General features: G+C 48.8%; 1 protein-coding gene across 2 annotated transcripts in view; it reads right to left on the bottom strand.

Moving 5' to 3' along the window:
- Nucleotides 1-21487, bottom strand: part of ARNT2 (aryl hydrocarbon receptor nuclear translocator 2) — a 120304-nt gene that overhangs the window by 24709 nt on the left and 74108 nt on the right. For both annotated transcript variants that reach the window (XM_040968935.1, XM_040968936.1), the window contains exons 9-11: nt 7553-7629; nt 6324-6458; nt 2809-2883 (exon numbers count right to left, since the gene is read on the bottom strand). In XM_040968935.1, the coding sequence (XP_040824869.1) occupies nt 2809-2883; nt 6324-6458; nt 7553-7629 (287 nt within the window). The remainder of the gene's footprint in view (nt 1-2808; nt 2884-6323; nt 6459-7552; nt 7630-21487) is intronic.

Below are 21487 nucleotides of genomic sequence, written 5' to 3'. Positions count from 1 at the left end.
GGAACCTTGTCCTCCCTGAACAACCTGATTATGCATGTGAAAAGCAGTGCAGGTGACCGAATCCAGGCTGGTGATGCACTTCATTCAGGTATGATGCTGACACATGGCAAAGAACAAGTGTAAAGCCAAGCACAGTGCAGCTCTTCATGAAAACAGTTCCATCACCCACCATCAACACTCCCACCATCACCACTATCAACACTACCACCATCATCAACATCACGGTCATTGCCATCACCACTATCACCATTATTACCATCCACATCACCACTGCCATTACCATCATCACCACCATCATAGCTATCATCATCACTGTTATCATCACCCTCATTGCCATCATCACCACCACCATTACCACCATCATCACCACCAACATCACCATTACTATCATTACCACTGCCACCACCATTGCCACCATCATTACTATCATCATCACCATCATCACCATTATCATCACCACCAATATCACCATCACCACCATCATGAGCGTCACTACTACCACCAGCATTGTTGCCATGTGGTGTCTGACACCGAGGAGAGGGCTCGGCCAAGAGCCTGATTCACACTCGAGTGGGTCCAGCCCTCTCTCCTGACGTCTCAGTGGAAGTCCATGAGCAGGCACAAGTTTCCCATGCCTGGGCCAGCTCCTTGACACCACACTGAACTCTGTTCCTCACAATAGCCTCCCCTGAAGGCATCCATGCCTGCCTCCCAGATGCTGTGCTTCCATCCAGCTGACCCTGGGCTGACACAGCGCCTTCTGTGCTTTTTCAAGAGCGAACCACTTCCCTTTATCAACATTTGTTCCCCACAGCAGCTGCCGGTGGCCAGAACCCAAGGAACACAGCATGGGGTCCAGACTGGGAGCGCTCCAAGTCTCGCTGTGGCTGCATGGCTGTTGCCCACAAGCTGGGCTGGGGATAGGGGCTGTTGTCTCTAGGATGCTGCTGTATCCCGGGGCCAGAGTTCCTGATGTTGGAGCCCTAGCTGGGATCACACATGAAACTGTGTTTCCTTTTCAAAACCAACTGGGTTCCAACAGCATCAGCAGTTTCAGATCTCAGATGTGCTGCTCCATGGAGAGGCCTGGGCATTTGGGTGTGGCATTGTGAGTGGACCTTTCAGAGGGATGTGGGCCTGGCTCCAGTCATGGCTCTGTGCTTGCTTCTCTGTGTGACCAGGGGCAGGTCACTGAATCTCTGGGGTGCTATGTAGGAGTGCAAACGAACAGCTCTTACTGTGTGGGGTTGCTAATTACAGAAATCAATGAATGAGAACAGGCCTGGCTGGATATTGAATGGGCAAAAGACCTCACACTGATAGAACTAACTTCCCACCGACCCAGACAAGCTACAGCCAAACGACCCAACTCTGACGGCGTTGCACAACGTAAAGGTCATCAACTCCCCACACCTTCAGCATACACATGCTTCCACTGGTGACAGGGATTGCTCTGGGATCTGTCCCCCTGTCCCCCGCTCCTCCGAGTCCTACTCTCGAGGCAGATATAAGCTGGCCCGTAGGGAGCTTGGGTTTTGCTTATCTTCTTATTTCAGAGGAAGAGAGCGAGAATGACACACAGGCAACTTAGAGTCCACTCTCTTCTACCCCACACCCCAGATGCCTGCAACGGCCAGTGCTGAGTGGGGCCAAGGCTGGGAGTCAGCAACTTAGGCCAGGCCTACCCTGCTGGACAGCAGGGACTCAGCCACATGAGCCATCACCCACTGCTCCCAGAGTCTGCACTGACTGATGCACTACACTGATTCCCAGGGTTGGGAGCCAGAGCCAAGGATCAGATCCAGGTATGTTGGGATGTGGGGATGTTAACCACAAGGTGCCTCCTTCCTGGAGATTGGAGTTTAGTGAAGATGATGGGAAACTTTTAAAAAATATTCAGATAAAGATGGTCAGGCACTTCCCCTCCCCATGACCTGATAGACTCTTCCTGTCCTGGGAAAAGTCCCTTTCTTTCATGACGCTGCCTAGGGCTCTGTGAAATATCAGATCCCGTGGACAGAACAAGTGTGCCCCTTCTCCCTCCTACGTTCATATTCTCTCTCTCTCTCTCTCTCTCTCTCTCTCTCTCTCTCTCTTTTTTCTATCCCCCTGTATGTGACAGGCTTGGGAGGTGTCGGCCTCACCTGGAGTCCCAGCTGCTCCCTTGGCTCTGGGATGACAGTCTCCCCTCTCTGATTAATGTGAAAACTCAAGAAGTCAGAGTGTATAAAGTGATTTCCCACCACTCCTGGCACTCAGCAGGGATGCAGCCACCTGGGAACATGAATACCCCAGCTCTTCCAACCCCCTCTTTCGTCCTTCCCTAAAGCAGCTCTCACTCCAACCCCATTCCCTTTGCTAAAGTCCCAGGGCTCCTGGCCTGTTTCCAGGCATGCCTCTTCTCCCAATTCTGATGCCGCCTGGGACTGGCCTTTTCTCTCCACATCGGTGTCTTGGGCTGGGCTCCTATGACAGATGCTCTGAACAATTCTTACAGGAGTTCTCAATTGCCCTTACGGGACTGGAAAGGGAGCACACTTCCCCAGCATGGTTTCCCCAGTCTGGAATGTTCTCCCTTCTCTTTGCTCACCCTGCCAGTCCCATTCCCTGGAGCATACTGTGTTCTTCCATGCACAGTTTGCCTCCGGTCTCTGGTCAAGTGTCATATTCCTTCAGAAGCACTGCACAGGCAGGGTTTCCCCATATGTCTGCCTCTCCCATTAGACTCTGAGCTCTTTGCAGGCAGGGCCCTGACTGCAGCCTTAGCAGGAGCTCACACCCACACGCTCCAGGGTTGTGTCCCAGTACCTGCTGGAAGCTCTCCCGCAGATGGCTCTGGTCCTCTGGGTGGCAGAATTCCAAAATGTCCTTCCCCAGGATATCCTGCATGAAAGAAGCAGCTGTCACATCCTTAGGCTCCATCTCCGGCTACGTCTAGGCTCACACAGATCATAAGGGCCACAGGACTGTCCTCTAGCCCATCTCTAGTCCATCCCAATGCAGAGGGGCAACAAGCGGATACTGTAAAGTCCTGTTGCAGCCAGCATGGCACTGGCTTCCTGGGGTCCACTGGCAGAGCCTCTGGCTCCCCCGGCACCTGTTCTTGATTCTGCTGAAGCTCTAGGTCAGCAGCCTTGGGATGCAAGATCACTTTTGTTTGCCTCAGAGAGGCAAGCTACAATATATTTATTCAAATAAACAGAAAAGATAACATGGGCACAGATGTGCTGCCTGAGAAGGGAAATGTTTTAAATACAGACATTGCAGCTCTCTCACGGTTGAAGACATGAGGTTATCATAAAAAACTGATAGTTGGAGGGCCCGGCATGGTGGCGCAGTGGTTAAAGTCCTCGCCTTGCATGCCCGGGACCCCATATGGGCACCGGTTCTATCCTGGCAGCCCCGCTTCCCTTCCAGCTCCCTGCCTGTGGCCCGGGATAGCAGTCGAGGACGGCCCAAAGCTTTGGGACCCTGCACCCGCGTGGGAGACCCGGAAGAGGCTCCTGGCTTCGGATCGGCATAGCATAGGCCATTGCGCTCACTTGGGGAGTGAATCATCGGATGGAAGATCTTCCTCTCTGTCTCTCCTCTCTCCGCCTTTTCAATAAAAAATAATAAAAATAAATCTTAAAAAAAAAAAAGCAAAACTGATAGTTGGAGCTGGCATTGTGGCATAGTGGGTTAAGACACCTCCTGCTAGTGCCAGTTTGAATCCAGGCTGCTCTACTTCTGATCCAGCTCCCTGCCAATGTATCTGGAAAAGCAGCGATGGTCCAAGCGTTTGGGCCCCTGCACTTACATAGTGTGACCTGGCAATAGCTCCTGGCTCCTAGCTCCTGGCTTTGGCCTGGTTCAGCCCCGGCTGCTGTGGCTATTGGGAAGTTAACCACATCCTCTACTATCTCTCCTTCTCACTCTATAACTCTGCATTTCCAATAAATATAAAAATGTTTTTTTAAATCACAGTAGGACTCTGTAAACTCCCTAGCTCTGCTGGTCTGGGTTTGAGTGAAAGGATCAAGAACAGCCCCCAAACAATAGCAGGCTTCACATTGAGACATCCGGACAAGGCAAGTTCAAGTGTTATAGGAATGTGGTGCGTGAGTGTGATGGCAGCCAAGCAGCATCCATGGGCTCAGGGAGGGTGCCAGGGTTAAGCTGCCTGGCAGGGAGTGTGCGGCTGTCAGAGGTTGTGGGTGATTTAGAAACAGATTGGCTTTCCCCTTTATTCCAATGGAGAATCTTCAGGTCGGCAAAGAACTTGCAGGGCAGAAGGGCACCTAGGGTCTGGAATTCCTGGCCTGAACCAAGGCCTGCCATGTCTGTGTAAGCACGTTCATAGCATGGAGCCCTCATTCAGTTGTTAAGACAAAGACCTTGTTCAAAGTTCAAGCTACCTTAAAATTGGAAAGGCAAGGATCCTTCCCATAGATGCAACAAATGTCACTAAATTTTTTTCCCATTTGGACTTTTTTCCTATGTCCATTACACGTACATGGACTTAACAAGGACTTGCTTTGTAAACATGCACACATATCTATATACACGCATGTGAAAATACATTTAATATCAGTTGTAAGTATTTATATGACACTTTCCACCCAAATATGGGGGGGAGCGTTATGGAGTGCAGTCAGTGACTGTTCCTTCACCTCCTTGTATACTCTTCCCCTCACATCCTTATTCGGATGTTGGATGCAGCTGAGTCCAATTGGTCTTTTTAGCTACAAGCCTAGTTCCTGTTCCTGCCCATCCCAATGAGCGCCAATTAACTGCTTAACTCACAACACTTAGGCATTCACTCCTGCCTCACATATCAACTGAGAGGGGGTGATATTGCATTGTTGTGTAACCACTCCCCTCACAAGCCCCTTTAAAAGGCCCATGAAGCGGTGGCTCTTTCCGGTCAGGTATTTCCATTACTCTGGCACCTTGACTCTTGGCTGATCTAGGATAGGTAATCCCCTGAGCATGGTCCCTATATATTGCTTTGATTGGACTTGTGATCTGTTATTTTAGTATGTTCTGTTATCACCAAACTTGGTTAATAAAGACTCCTTAATAAAACCTTAGACATGTCTGGTGATCTCGCTCACACCCCATAACAGAAAGAGGCTTCCAAAAGTCACTGGAAAACACATACTATATAAAAGCTATCCATGAACTTTTAAAACAATTTTGTACCAAAATGAACTCTTCTTGAAATTCCATCTTCCCACGAGCATTTTGATATGCCTTCACATTTTAGCACATATCTGATTAAGGTGATATTATCTGGGACTGGCATTGTGTTGTAGTGAGGAACCTTAGGATCAAAATTCCAACCATTTGTTCATGGCTCATTGCTACTAAGAAACTGTGAGCTTGCAGGCCAATCGGCCCACGTGACCTTTGGTATCTATGGCTTCTTATGAATCAAGGCCCACCTAAGTCTGGTTATCTCACGGGTGGCTCCAAGTAATGAAGTGGCCGGTTACCTTAGTTGCTGGAGGCATGGGCTGTGCAGCCGAGACAGGTAGGAAATATGTGGTATTTCCCCTCACCTTGCAGGCTATTGTGAATTGCCCCTTTCCAAGCTCTTGTGCACTGCCCCTATAAAAGCTCCGTGACTGTGCTGTTGGGGCTGCACTCTGTTAAGGGGTGTTGGTCCCGGCTGCCTGCTCTCAACCAACAACCCAAGCTCCGACCTGCCAAGCTTGAATAAACCATCCTTGTGTGCTTGGATCGACTTCAGACTCCTGGTGATTTCTGAGGATCTCAAAATCTGGGCACAACAGTAGCAGGTAAAGCCACCACCTGTGACGCAGGCATCGCATAGGGGTGTTGGTTCACCTCCCGGCTGTTCCTGTTTAGGATGCAGGAATCTCAAGCTGCAGCTTAAGAGTTAGGCTCAATGCCTATCTCCCCACCTGCTGCTGACTTTTCCATAGAGTGCCTGGAACACAGCCCTGTAACAGGGACCTCTGATCAGAAAAGATCTCCAGATCCAAGGGCCCAACTCAACAAGGAGGCTTCTGTGCACCTTTGTGAGCTCTGTGGTAAAGACCGATGGATGAGGGGGCCCTGATGCAGCATGGGCTCTTCATGGTGGAAACAGCTGGACAAAGAGAACAGCAAAGGCAGCAGACAGAGCTGCCAGTGAGCCAAGCAGTGGCTTGTGGAGGCCACTCACACCTCTGGAGGGCAGCTCCTGCCTGCACAGCGCACATGGGTCTTTATACTGTCACCCTCCAAGGCCACTGCGCTGTGTCTTCAGTGACACCATCAGGCTTTCAAAGTTCCGTACCTTGCTGAACAGCCTCAGCTCACAACTGCCCACTGACCTGGGGTTGGTAGCCAATCACACTGATGCATCTGGGATCTACAAAGGTGATGATTCCATCGGAGTTATGTCGAGAGAGGAACTCCGTGGGCACGGACATCCCGTTCATGTCCATGCACACAGGAGAGCTGGTGACCTGCAAAGGGGAACATCTGCGGGTGAGGTGGGATGGATGGGGCAGGGCAGACACAGTGTTTGTGGCAGAGAATGGAAGTAATCGGTGGCATGGATTCTGTGTATCCTTCTGGGGTCTATAGAACCATGAGCCTGCAGTAGTTGGCAGTCGGCCCGGATGATGCCTCTCACTGCACCCAAGGGGGCAGGGGGGCTGCCTTCTCAACACTTGTGAACTCACCTGCCTTAGCAGCCAGTGGCAATGGTGGAGCCACAATCTCTTACTGCGGTCATGGGGTTTACCAGGAGCACTGCCTGTGACAAGGTGGCATACTGCCTGGCACACAGATGTCACTGGGCAAATGTTAACACTCCTCCCTTTTCTTACAAAGGAGCCCAGGAGCCTATGGAAGCTTTCAGAAAGATGGGTGTGGTTTAGTAAGGGTGTCTGTATTCTATATCACAGTGCTTGGGTTTGATTCCCCATTGGGCTTCCTGCTAACACCTGTTACCTGTGTGTGTGTTGGGGGGGGGGAGCAGTAAATAGCTCAAGTAAATGGCTTTCTGCCACCCTTGTGGAAGACCTGGATAAATCTCCTTGTCCTGCAGTTGCTCCATTTCTTTCCATTCACTAGGAAGAGTTACAGGTGCCGTGCCCTGAAGCCTGTAAGTAAACCTTCTTCATAAGCAACCTGTGTCAGGCACTCCATTACAGCAACCCACATTACTGTGGGTTTCTGGAAAAGGCCACGGTGTGTGATAGGGATAAGATGTGGGGAGACAAGAAGGAGAGACCCGTAGTAATAGTGAGTTGGAGTTCAGCCCGCAGGTCCCGGAGAGGCATCCCAGGGTGGAAACGGTGGTGTCAGGTGAGCAGAATCCCAGTCTGCAGGACCAGGCTTGAGCATGGAGGCTGACCAGCCTCTCCAGGTGGCCATGCTGACAGCACTGCTGCTGACTGCTCCTGGTTCCCTAGCGTCTCCAAGATTCAGCTTCATTTTGGCCCGATAGAGGCACAACACAGCTGATGCCACATGTACCAGCCATTCCACTTGGCATCCAGACTCCACTGCATCGTGCCCTTGGCACTGGATCCTCCTGGGGGACTGTACTCACCTGCAGCCTCCCGATGGCCACGAGGCAGTATTTACTGCCTTGTCCCACGTCAGCATCTTCCTCAGGGATGGTCATGCCTGAAATGACAAACGCAGTTCACCAACAGGATCCCCAGGTGGATGGAGCCTGGATGGGGATGGCAAGTTGCTGTGATGTTATTTATGACACAGAAAATTATGGACCCACCGCTCATGGTTGGGAGGCAAGCAGGTGCACTAACCACAAAGAAGAGACCAGTGTGTTCCCTTCCAGGAGAGGGCAAAGTTTTATGAAGGCTGCAAGGAGACCTGGTAAAGGCTGCACTAAACAGCCTCTGAAAACAGGTATGCCTAACAGGAAGACTTGATCAAAGCAATCCTCATCGCTCTCTAGTTTCCTGAAAGCAATCCTCTGTCAGTCCCAGAGAACATGAAGTCTGCAATTGGATCTCTGTAGTGACACAAACATTTGACACTTTTATAATGATCAGATTTGAAAGGCAGTGAGATAGAGAGAGAAAGCTTCTACCTGCTGGTTCACTCCCCTTATTGCCTGCCACAACCAGGACAGGGTCAGACCCACACTGGGGGCCAGGAACTCCATCTGCATCTCCCACATAAGTGGCAGAAGCAGAGCTACTTTGAGCACATCATGGTGCACAGTGGTGGAAAAGTAAGAATCAGGAGCTGCATACGAAATCCAGGTCCCTGCAATATGGGGCATGCATGGCCTAACAGGACAAACGTCAAAGGTTCCAAGCATTCGTTTTGAGAATTCACAAGGCAAGAGCTGATGAACAGAAAACAGTCTTCTACACGGTGGAGCGCTGAACGTACCTACCCATGTACTAGGTCAGGGCAAGGTCCAAGAACAGTGACCCAAGTGCAGCAACAGCCATTATCCTAGATGTTGAAGGGCAGGTTGAGTAGCACCGTGGGTCCGAGAGCCAGAGGGGCATTACCCCGTTAACCCTCTTTATACTTGTGTCCCACACAGCCAGCTCCATTCCCTCACCAGCCCTGTTTCTGGCTCGTCCTTGCTGGCCATAGGAGCGCATCCTCCTCCTATGAGAACAGTGAGCAACAGACACACCAGGGTTTCACAGCATGATATGCCCTGCAGATCATTCAAACCCTGTTCACAGAGCTCCTTCTCATTATCTCCTAGAACTCCATAGCCCCTCAGATGTTAATGCACCATGGTTTATGCAACCACTCTCCAGCAGAAGAACATTTCTATCTTTTTGCCAATAGGGGTCGGTGTGTTGTCATAGGGGCTCAAGCTGTCTACTGCCTGTGATCCTGGTCTCCCCTATCAGGGCTGGTTCAAGTCCCGGCCACTCCAATTTAGATCCAGCTCCCTGTAGTGTGTGTGGGAAGTGGCCCAAGAACCTAGGACCCTGTCACCCACGTGGCTCCTGGATCTACCTGGCTTTAGCCTGGGCCAAACCTGGCTGCTGTAACCAATTAGGGAGTGCAGCAGCGTATGGAAGAGCTCTCTTTGACTCTGCTTCTCTTTCAAATAAGTAAGTAAGCAAATCCTTTTGTTTGAGTTAATGAAAAAGGCACATTATCTTTTTTTTTAAGATTTATTTATTTTTATTACAAAGTCAGACATACAGAGAGGAGGAGAGACAGAGAGGAAGATCTTCCGTCCGATGATTCACTCCCCAAGTGAGCGCAATGGCTGGTGCTGTGCCGATCCACAGCCAGGAGCCAGGAACCTCCTCCAGGTCTCCCACAAGGCTACAGGGTCCCAAAGCTTTGGGCTGTCCTCGACTGCTTTCCCAGGCCGCAAACAGGGAGCTGGATGGGAAGCAGAGCTGCCAGGATTAGAACCGGCGCCCATATGGGATCCTGGCGCGTTCAAGGTGAGGACTTTAGCCACTCGGCCATGCTGCCGGGCCCATACATTATCTTTTTAAAATAAATTATCTAGCTCATTAATTAGAGAGGCAGAAAGAGAGAAAGAAAGAGAGGCATAGGGAGGGAGAAAGAGAGGGAAAGATCTCCCACCTGCCCAATCACTGTTCAAATGGCCACATCTGGTGTAGCCCTGGGTCAGGGTAAAGTCAACTTCAAACTCTCATATGGGTGGCAGGGACCCAAGTACTTGAGTCATATAACCTGTTATCTTCCAGGGTGTGCATTGGTGGGGAGCTGGTATCGTAAGGAGAGAAGCTGGGATGAGAACCCTGGCCCCATGACAGTGGATGTGGTTGTCCTGGTGGCGCCCTAACCACTGTGCTGATGGCCTGCTCCACATATGGAATCTGGCTTAACCAAATATCTCTTCCAGAAGGGTTTCCCTCATTTGCATTCTCACCAGCAGTGTGAGGAGGCTACTGGCTCCCCCATAGTCAGGGCCAACAGATAATGCTGTCGTGTTATCTAATTTGTGTCAGTCTAACGGGGAGGGGGAATGATGTGTTGGTGTTTGTTTGCATGTCTCTAATTATGTTTGGGATTGCTACTTATTTGTGGATGGTTTTTATATGCTGTTTTGGAGTGAACTGACTGTTCCTTGCTCTCCTGTATTTTTCTGTTGGGACTTGCTTCTCAGGTTTTAACTTCTTCTAAAAGGATTTATTTTGGTGTACAAAGTAGCATGATAGTATTTTAGTTAGAATTGCAGTAAACTTACAAATTAACTCCAGGAGAATTGTCATCTTTACAGTGTTGAGCAGCCCTGCCTGAGACGGTGGGGGAGGGGATGTTTTTTATTTTCTATTTTATTGGCTGCTCGACTTGATAGGTGAGGAAAGACTGAGAAAAAGAGACTCCTATTGGCCGGTTCACCGCATCCCCACAGGCTCTCAGCGTCTGGGATTGAACCAGGCTAAAAAGCCAGAAGCTCTGCATTCAACCTAGGGACCTACCTAGCCAAACCATCACCCGCTGCCTCCCAAGGTCTGCATTTAATAGGAGGCTCGAGTTTAGAATGAAACCAGGTTTTGCAATCAGCTGCTCTGATACAGGATGCAAGTGTCTGAAGCACCATCTTATCCGCTGGGCCAAACACCCTCCCTAGTTCATCTTTCAACTTAACGTTGTGTTTTGGGAAAAGAGCAGGTGGTTCAGCTCACAGCCCAAACAACCACACATGTGCTTTTTCATCACACAACTGCCATGCTTTCACACACAACAGAAGTTGCTTTATGCATCCCCCTCCCCATTCTGGGGTTCAACACTATTCACACACAGTACTGTTTGTTTTTTTGTTTTTGTTTTGTTTTGTTTCATCAAGGGAAGCCCATAGTTAAAATTTCTTGACTTAGTGTTTTTATTGCACCTGTGTAGTGTTAAAGGATTCAACGACTACTGGGACACTTTGGTGCCATGGCCTCGGTTCTTATAGAGACTCCAGCAAGTTTTCCCTGACCTCAGTGCCAACGTTGACATGGTGAGGTGGGTTAACATCATCTTGGGGTTGTTCTGAAAGGGGTAAGCTTGTGTGTCCTGTAGCTATCTCAGGGATCTCCAAGGTCCATGAATTGTTATTGTACAAGTTGCCATGCGTTACAGGCTTATCTTCATTCTTTTCTTGGATCCTTCTCCCATTGCCTCATGTCCTAACCACGCAGCAGTGAGACCCTGCAGCCGACGTTTTCCATCTAGATCTACTTCTGGAGTTCCTGACTCTGACTCCAGCTTGCCTGTGAAAAATGCCAAGTTTCTGTCCATTTTGCAAATCTGGTCCGTATGCCTTGATTGGTGGTGAGCCACCGACCGATCCAATCCATCTCTTCCTGTTTATGATCCTCAGAGCTGCTTTCTGTTCTACATCAGTCATCAACAGCTTGAGATACAACTGCTGGGCTTACCCCATGCCTTGCCTCTCACCACTTACACACCAGACGTGGCCAATCCTGGCTGCTCCCACTTCTCTATTGCTCCCCAACCTGCCTGCATCTTCTCTCCACCTGTTGTCTGCATCACCTCCTGGAGACAGCTATAATGTTCCTCTGTGGGAAGTGAATGGAACTTTCTGTGGCTTCCATAGTGAGCTCAGTCCTCCCTCTGGCACATGTGGCTCTTCTACAACTGCCCCATGCTGAGTTCTCCCCAGTTCTTCCAGGCTTCAGGACCCCAAAACAGCATACAGGTGCCTTTAGAGATGCTCAGCCTCCTGCTCCTTCAGGAATCTATGCAGGGACTGCCTGCTTCTAGAATGAGGAGGCCTGCTGGGTGGGAGCACACACAGCTCATGGAAACCCTGGTTCAGAAAGCATCGAACTGGCACTGGGAGCAGCAAAGTGAAAAAGCAGGCCCAGAGTGACTGCCCCACAGTTGGAGATGGAAGAAGATGGGACCCAATGGGGAAGTGGAGTCTCAGGATGAGCCACAGAGTCTGTGCCCTGGCATTCTTGAGTCCCATAATCCCTGTTTCTGCTGGACCCCTCCCCCAACTAGTGGGATGCTCAGGACACCCCCTAAAACTCCCAGGCTGTCAGATCTCTAGGAGATCCCATCAGCTGCCCTAGACTTGATTGTGGGATCATCCACTCACTTCTGTGCCCCGTGACTCTCGGCCAAGGGAGTACTCCCTGCATCATCAAGTGCTTTTCTTTGTAGACCTTTACAACTGTTCCTCCTACAACCATGGTCTCAGTCCCCCCATACACTTTTCTCAAGTGTGTTTTGGATTTCCTGCATTCCTCCAATACCTGGCATCCATGTAACCCAGGTGTAATCATTATACATTTTTTCCACCTTCATGGTCCTGGAGAGGGTGGAGGCCAGTTTGTTGGTATTCAGCAAAGCACACTTAGGGAGCAAAGCATATGCTACACTGACAGTACATCAAATGCATGGTGTCCTTCATTCAGTTATTAAAAAAAAATAATAACAACAATGGAGTTATGTGTGCTTACAGATGGACCCACAACTTAGACGGGCCAATACATCTGAAACAACCACCCAAACCATCAAAGTTAAAAATGCAGAACAACAGAATACAGCCAAGCGTGCTTCACAAGACACTGGATGTCAGGTGACAGCACAACCCCAGACATGGAAAACAACTAAAACATGGCTTAGGATTGTCCCAGTTCCAAACCAACAACTAAAATTTCACAATGTCTGGCATCAAATCGAAAATCACCAGGCAAGCAATAAAGCAGGAAAAAAAAACCCCACACACACACACACAAAAAGAAAAAATAACCTATAATGACTAGGGGGAAAAAAATGAAGCAGCCAAAATCTGACTCAGTACTGGCACTAATTTTAGAATTCGCAAAGAAATACACTGAAATTGCTATCCTAAGAGCATTCCAAATGTTCAGTTAAGTGGAGACATGATAGATACATAAAGACCTAAATCAGACTTGGAAAGGTGCAGATTATAATGTCGGAAGTAAAAAAAAATATGCATGAGATGGTATGAATGGCATATGAAACTGGACAGAAAGACTGGTGAACTTAAAGGCACGGCAATGGAAACGATCCAATATGACAGTCGTGTTTTTTGTTTTGTCAACGAAATAAGTAGCAGGAGCATGGGAAACTTCAAATGACCCAATGTCCATACATGTGGCGCCTTTGAAGGAGAAGGGAAGACAAAATACATAGGCCATTTAAAAACACGGGCAAATAATGCCTTTGAAGGGGAATCATGTTTCTTTGTGAGGTGAAAAAACAAAACCAAAATTGAGGGTGATGATAGCTTTACAACCACATAAACTGCTGAAAGGTATGTTTCAAAAGGAGGAACTTTTCTAGGTGGGTAACATTTCAACACACTGGGTTTATTTTTAAACGTTGTGGAAAAGAGGAGGTAGAATCAAATTGGGAGTTGCCAGCGGAAGAATACCAAGGCTGACATTGGCAGGTTCCCATCCCGTCCTTTTGGGAGTGAATTAGATAAAAGGACGAACCTTAAAATCACACTGGGCTTTGCTCATGGCCTTGATGAGCATATTGTAATAACATGTACTCTTGCCTCCCTTCATACAGTGTTTCATAAGCTGCTTTGGAAACTTTCTAACTTACTGGAAAAATATTCCAAAGCCTTAAAACATCTGCTGTCTCTTTGCTTTGTGCGAATGTGTCACGATTTGCCCCAGTCTCCCTTGTTCTTCCCTAGACATTTACTCCTCTATTTTCACTCACATTAATGCAATTACATGCATCCTTGTATCCAAAATTTTCAACTCACTTTGTTTTTTTCTGTAGTACAAATTCTCGGAAAGTGAAAGTGCTGTTTCCGAGTATAAAGGACACTCTAATGTTATTTATATTTTCTTTGATTTCACATGAGTAATAGAGAATGCACATACTTGTTTTTTTTTTTTTAACCTTTCTTCTATAAAATGCCTGAGGGACTGGCATATTAGGTTATGCCTTTGTCAACTGTGCCAGAATCCCCTATGGATGCTGGGTCATGCCCCAGTTGCTGCACTTCCCATGCAGCTCCCTGCTTGTGGCCTGGGAAAGCAGTTCAGGATGGCTCAAGTCCTTGAAAGATTTATCTACCTGTCCCTGTGTGGGAGACTGGGAGGGGATCCTGGCTCCTGGCTTTGGATCAGCTCAGCTCCAACTGTTGCAGCCATTGGTGGTGGTGGTGGAGAGAATTGAATCAGTAGATGGAAGATCTTTCTTCCTGTCTCTCCTCTCTCTAAATTTGCCTTTCAGGACCCCATGCAATGGCTCAGTGGCTAAATCCTGACTTACAACGGCTGGGATTCCTTATGGATACTGGTTCATGCCCCAGCTGCTGTCTTCTCATCCAGCTCCCTGCTTGTGACCTGGGAAATTGGTGGAGGATGGCCCAAAGCCTTGGGACCCTGAGCCTGCGTGGGAGATCCAGAGGGGGCTCCTGGCTCCTGATCAGCTAAGCTTTGACCATTCAAGCCACTTGGAGAGTAAACCAGTGGATGGAAGATCTTTCTCCCTTTCTCATGATTTAACCTTAAAAAAAAAAATCTGCCTTTCCAATAAAAATTAATAAATCTTTAAAAAAAAGCCCAAACCATGATTTGCCACACAAGGGATCTATTTGATGTATTTATTCTAATTTGTATACTCTCATTAACCATTAAGAAGTGGCTTTTTATGTTTATTATTTTCAAAGTCCTGGATCCACCTGTTTAATATTATTAAAGTATAAACATCCCAAATTATGTTTTATTCTGTAGATTTTGCCTTTGGCGGTAATTTTCTTTCAGAGAAATGATCTCCATTCTAAAATCATGTAAAGCATGTATTAAATTTTCATATAATGCCTTATTGTTTTACCTTTAAACAAATAGAAAATGTACATGATTTGAAATTTTTAGTTATTTCGTTTTCCATTATAAAGGCAGAAAGGCAGACAGAAATCTCCCCTCTGGGGTTTCACAACCTGAATGCCCTCAATAGCTGCGACTGGGCCAGACCAAAGCCAAGAGCCAAGGTCTCGAGCTGGATTCCCACCTGAGTGGCAGAGACCCCTCAGAGCCATCATCTGCTGCCTCCCACGGTGAGCAACAGCAGGAAGCTGGAATCAGAGACGAAGCTGTTTCTCTAAGCGTTGAGTGTCCCAAGTGGCACAGTCTAACTACTGCAGAACCCCACTCCAGTGTTAACGCTAAAAACAAGCAAAGGTAGAACACAGCTGGTGATAGACATGGTAAGTAACTTGGTTACACATGCGGTAAGCACACCAAATCATCACGTTCCACACCTTGAACATACGTAATCTTATCAAATATTCCTACATTAAAAGAACATAAGTGGGCCCGGCGCGATGGCGCAGTGGTTAAGGTCCTCGCCTTGCACGCCCGGGATCCCATATGGGCGCTGGTTCTATCCCGGCAGCCCCGCTTCCCTTCCAGCTCCCCGCCTGTGGCCTGGGAAAGCAGTCGAGGACGGCCAAAACTTTGGGACCCTGCACCCGCGTGGGAGACTCGGAGGAGTCTCCTGGCTTCGGATCGGCATGGCGTTGGCCGTTGTGCTCACTTGGGGAGTGAATCATCAGACAGAAGATCTTCCTCTCTGTCTCTCCTCTTTGTATATCCGCCTTTCCAATAAAAAAATAATAAAAATAAATATTTAAAAAAAAAAAAAAGAACATAAGTGAAAGTGCTACTTGCACACCAAAGAAGCAACAAGCAGAAAACCTCATTCTGTTCCCTGGGAAGTACTGGAATGCTTGTCCCAGGGTGGGCACTGTGATACAACCGGCTAAGCTGCCACGTGGCATGTCTGCATCCCATATCAGAGAGATGCTCCCTGCTGCGCTCCTTCTAATCCAGCTCTTTGTTAGTGCACCTGGAAAGGTAGCTGATGTCCCAAACCCCTGGCTCCCTGACCCTCAGTGGGAGAACCACGTGGAGTTCTCAGCTCCTGGCTAGCCCTGACCCAGTCCTGACTGTTGCAGCCATTCAGAAGGTAAGTTAGTGGATGGACGATCTCTCTCTTTCTGTGTGTTTCTATGTGTATTTGTATTCACTTCAAATAAATGAATAAATAAATCCTCAAAGAAATAATTTGCCTCTAAAAGTTCTTAAGCCTGGACTCATTTGGGGAGACTGGTTGTCTTGCTTTGACCTTTGTTTCATTAAAACAGCCACCAACTTTGCTTAGTTCAGTTAGGCTCCATATTTTCTCAGAGATTAGCTTTCTTCCCAAAGATTTTAACACAATCAAGTTATGCACACTATTTGTTTACATGTTCTTTTAAAAATCCTGTTAAAATCATTTATTCTTGGGACTGGTATGGTGACCTAGTGGCTGGGGTGCACTGGGATTCCATGTGGGCACAGGTTCTACTCCTTGCAGCCTCGCTTCCCATCCAGCTCCCTGCTTGTGGCCTGGGAAAGCAGTGGAGGATGGCCCAAAGCCTTGGGACCCTACACCTGTGTGGGAGACCCAGAAGAGGCTCCTGGCTGCTGGGTCGGATCGCCTCAGCTGTGGCCATTGTGGCCACTTGGGAAGTGAATCATTGGACGTAAGATCTTCCTCTGTCTCTCCTTCTCTCTGTATATCTGACTTTGCAGTAAAAATAAATCTTAAAAAATTCATTCTTAGAATTTATTAATTCGTTCACTTTAAAGATTTATGTATTTTCATTTGAATGACATGTTTTTCACAGAGAGAAGAGAAAGAGAAACAGAGAGAAACTCTATCTGCTGGCCATGCCCCCAAGTGGCTATAACAGCCAGAGATGAGCTGATCCCAATCTGCGAACTAGGAGCTTCTACTATAGGATTCCCTCATGGGTATAGGGTCCCAAGGAGTTGGATCATCCTCTGCTACTTTTCCAGGCCATTACGGGGAGCTGGATTGCAATTGTAACAGCTGGGACATGAACCGGCACCCATATGGGATGCTCAGGATGGAGGGTTAGTTTGCTGTTTTACTGCACTGGCCCAAGAATTTACTTATTTCCATTCTTGTTTTAAAGTATGTCTACACTTGCCAGAGTTTTTCAGTTTTACCAGCCCATGCATATATTGCAACATGCATATTATGGACAAAAGGATGGATTTCAAAATGCCCAGATAGGGTGATTTTAGCCTACTGAGGTTAACTTAGCCACACCTCTGTCATAGGCACTCACATTCTTCATTTTTTCCCTTTTTGTAAATGCAATTACAATGAATGAAATCTTTTTTTTATAATAATTTTTTTATTTTGTCAATCTTTACATAGTTAATTTGGGCAAAAAGGGTCAAGGGCTACAGGAAAGTGGGTAAGACTATTATTTCCATATTGTTTCCTTCATATATCTGAGGTAGAGGGGGATATTGAGGGAGAAGCCCCACCCGGTTTCCCATCCACCCCAAGTCCCGCATGTGGAGCATGCTCCGAGATACTTGTTGAAGTGGTTTCAATAGGTCACCAGTTTTGAAATTGCTGCCAATCTTGCCTCTCCAAACACGATGAGGTTGTTGAAAAATCCATTAATTGACACTGTCCATCATAGCATCTCTATTTGCCCGGTATTTTGTTGCCAACCTATAGCTGAGGTGGTTGATTAACTTGTTTCATCTTCTGTCCCTTCATGGTTTGGGTTCTGAGTCTGGCATTTCAATTGGGGAGATCACCAAAGAAACTTTGTCTGAGGTGTTCCCAGGCCAGATACTAGTATGCACCAGCAAGCACAGGGCCCAGCACAGTCCATCACCCGGTCAGCTGGTAGTTGCAATTGCTGGGTTGGTTGTTTTCAGCCCTGCCTTCTACTGGAACCAATGGGTGTTGCAGTCCAGCCTGGTTCTGCACAGCACATACTCGGTCTTCACCGAAACCAGTGGGAGCTGCATCCTGATGAGAGTGGCCCACAATAACCCCCAACAGGCCCACCCCCTACTCTGGTTTGCCAATATGTGTGGCAGACCAGTCCAATCTGTCCCACATCCCTCCTGGCTCTCGTACATGGCAAATGGCATTGAAGCTTGGATCCATCTAACCAGCTCAACAGTCAAGCCTTCACGGGTGTGGTTGAGTGTCTCTGTCTAGCTACCCTAGCCCCTGTCCTAGTTCTCGTGCCCTCCTATGGGAGTGGTAACCCAAGAGGGGGGAACCCACTATTTCCCTCCCAGGTCTCTCACTCCCGGATTGTGCACTTTCCAGGTGGTTCTGCAGTTTAACTTGACAGGATTAGCCCCCAGCGCCAGTTTCTGCCAGCTGATGCTATGGCTATGCCCAAACAGCCCTCTCCCATTCTAATTGTAGGTTGCACCCATAGGAACAATCCACCCATCCTGGCTTTTCCCTGATCTAGTCCACATGAGGCGCACAGGTGTTGTAGCCCTGCTTAGTCTGGTCTGCCCCCATCCCAGTTCATGCTCTCCAGTGGGAGTAGCTGTCCAGCAGGGAAACCATCCCTTATTCCCCCGCTGGCTCTGTCCCCTCCCTTCCTGTTTCTCACGTGTGCTAGATGGGCACTGCAGTCACATCCGGCACAGTCAACCTCATCCTGGCATTCTGTAGTGTGGACTGGTTTTTATTGCAACCAAACCTGGCTCGACCCTTACTCTGTTCTGGTGCTCGGATTTGCCAGTGATGACGTTAACTGATTAGCCTGGTCGCCCCCAATCCATGCCTAATGTATGCCAGTGGGAAACTTCTTGTGGCCTGCTCTGGGCTGTTTCCATTCATGCTTCTTGCGCTTACCCGTGGGGTCTGTGTCCTGCCAGAGGAGTTGCCCAGGCTCCTCCATCAGAACCTGTCCCAGTCCTGGATTTTGCGCATGCCAGTGGGTCCATGAGCCAGCCCTACTCAGTTCCTGACTAGCTTTCGACCCAAGCTGGTTCTTGTTGTTGGATATTTCAGCCCAGCCATGGCTCGTCCAGTCCATTCCCACATATGGCTCACACATGGTTCAGTAGGGGTTGCGACCTAGCCTAGTCCGTCCCACGTCTATCCTGGTCCTCCAGGAGCACCAGACCGTGCTGGGGTCTGGTCCAGCCTGGTGCGTCCAGTCCCTGTCCACACTTGTGCCAAGGGGGATTTCACTGTTACCTGATCAGAACGCAGCCCCCATTCCAGCCCACGTGCTCCTTGGTGGTAGCCTTAATCCAGTTAGTGTGTCTACTGGACAAGACCCGTGCCAAAGCTTTAACATGAACCGGTATTTGGTGGTCAGCATTGCTAAGTGGTAACACATTCTTTAAAGGAAGAGTAACTGTCATTGGGAAACTTTAGGATGTATTCACCTCGCAGAAACACATCGGGTTCAACGTGGAGCCACATAAGCAGCAATTCAAACCACCAAAATCCCAGAGCTCCCCTGCCGGGCGACCAGCAGGCAAAGCCTGGCACCAAATGATGCACTGGCTGCCCAAGCCCAGCTCACCAGGTGCCCATGATGGCGGGCGTATGGGACCCAGGCATGAGACGCCCTGTCCCGGGACCCATCCGCTGCCGAGACAATGAATGAAATCTTTATGCCTCAGATGCATTCACTGGGACAGTTTCCTGGAAGAAGGTGTGAGTATGAAATCTTATTGGCTCTTCAAATATATTTCCAATAATATGCAGCAGCAGTAGATACGGCTTTCTGCCATTCCATGAACACTCGATACTCCAACCTCAGCAAACAGTGTGAGTTCTTCCGACTCCTGGATTGCGATCCTCCATGTTCTGGCTTACCTTCATTCACTCCCCTTCCTCTGTCTTCTCCCCCGGGTTTGTTGCTTCTGCAGCTCAGCACTGGGGCTGCTGTCACAGCGCCCGGGGACAGGCTGGCTCCCATGCTAATCACTGTCTCACAGTGCTGCCCAAGGGCTTGGCTCCTTATCAGAATCGCCTGGGAAGCATCAGCTGCCAGCCAGCCTCTCCCCCCCGTGTCCAGGGGTGTTCTGGCCCAGCCCACCATCGCGGTCTGTCTCCATCTTCACATGCGTCTCCCTGCCATGACTGTGTCCACACAACCCCTTTACAACATCAGCAACGTGGTAAAGAATCAAGTCTTCTCCAGGGTGACTTCCTGTGGACTCAGTCCACAGACCAAGACCTTGGTTCTGAGTAAAATCACATTTTGACGGCCTGACGGTTGGAACTGCAGACTTTGAAGTTTTTTTTTGGGGGGGGGGCATAATTTAACCCTTGAGACCTGCTGGGAACACTTTATGTTTACTCTCTATCAAGACAGGCGTGGCCTACATCCAGCACACAGCCGAGAGAACCACCCCCCTTTCCTGCACCCACACCAGACAACACTATCAATTATGACCACTTCAGCTTCCAGGTCTAAACAGCTCCTGGAGGCAAGAATCTGTCCAAAAGAGAGAGCTACACCCATCCAGTCTGTATCTGTCCTCATGAGGGCCACACCACTAGGCATCACATCTTTCTATTACACCCTGGGCACTCACTGGTCCAATGGTTCCTCCACGGCATGGCATCTTGTGAACTTATTACCACCGTGGACATCCCTCCAGTCACCCCTGCATCCCCCCTCTGCTGTCACCATCACCACCATCAATGTCAGACTATGTGCAGATTCCTTCAAAGAGGCCCATCCTCAACCTGTCTTCAACCAGTTTCTTCTACTCAGCCCCTGTGCATGGTTATACCTGCAAATCACAGACCCTAACCCTGGGCCCTGAGGTGGGAAGGGCCTGCCCCTTGGCCCCTCCAACCCTGTGGCACATAAACCTAACTCCAGCACTCAACATGTACAGGTTTTATTTCCTTGCTGACCCCTGCACTGGTCACAGGATGTGGAGTCAACCCTTGACCTTGGCTGAGGGAACCCTGTGGGGCTGAGGGACACAAAGTAAGCTATGATCCAACCCCTGTGGTAGTGGTGGCAGCAGTGGTGGTGGTGGTGGTGGGTTGGTGAGGTGTCAGCTGGTCCCTCCATAAGAGAGGCAGGATTGCTCTGAGATGACACCCAAGGTCCCTACAGTTCTGACCTTCTGTGGGTCCTAACACACAAGGACAGTATCTACACTGCACAGCCACCAGGGACTCGACTGGGAGTGAGACTTACAAGGTGTGCACTAGCCTGTTGCAATGCCATTTGGTTCCTCTTACAATAGACAGGGACACTGTGTAGATGGGCACACAGCCAAGGCAGGATGCCAAGGCCAAGGGCTGTGGTGTTAGGGGGAAGCACATCCTAGCAAGACCTGCTGCATCCATTAAAGTGGTTTTTAATAGGCATGAGATTGTTCCAGCCACTTGACCAGATTTCAATGACTCTCTAATTGGGAGAGAGCTCATTGTGCCCTATGTTAAATTACCTTCTCCTTGGATACATGCTTCCCTCATGCCAGTTTTAAATCAGTCCTGAATAACACCAACGGCACCATGAAATTCAGCTCTAGCTAGAAACGCTTCCTACAAGGCGGTTGCATCCACCTCATGCAAACACTCAGGGAAGACGGGGCTGTTTCTCCCCAGCACAGGGCAGGAATGCTCAGGCCCATATGCTTCCACCTGTGAGTTAAGATGCATTTCTGCATTCCTGAAACACACAAGGGATGAAGCAACTGCCTCCTGCTCTAAGCATTCAGGGCAGTGG

This window comes from Ochotona curzoniae, unplaced genomic scaffold, assembly GCF_017591425.1.
Source record: "Ochotona curzoniae isolate NIBS_2020 unplaced genomic scaffold, NIBS_Ocur_1.0 scaffold_4701, whole genome shotgun sequence".
Lineage (NCBI taxonomy): Eukaryota > Metazoa > Chordata > Mammalia > Lagomorpha > Ochotonidae > Ochotona > Ochotona curzoniae.
Note: the sequence above shows the minus strand (reverse complement) of the source record. Positions and strands in the feature narration are given on the sequence as shown.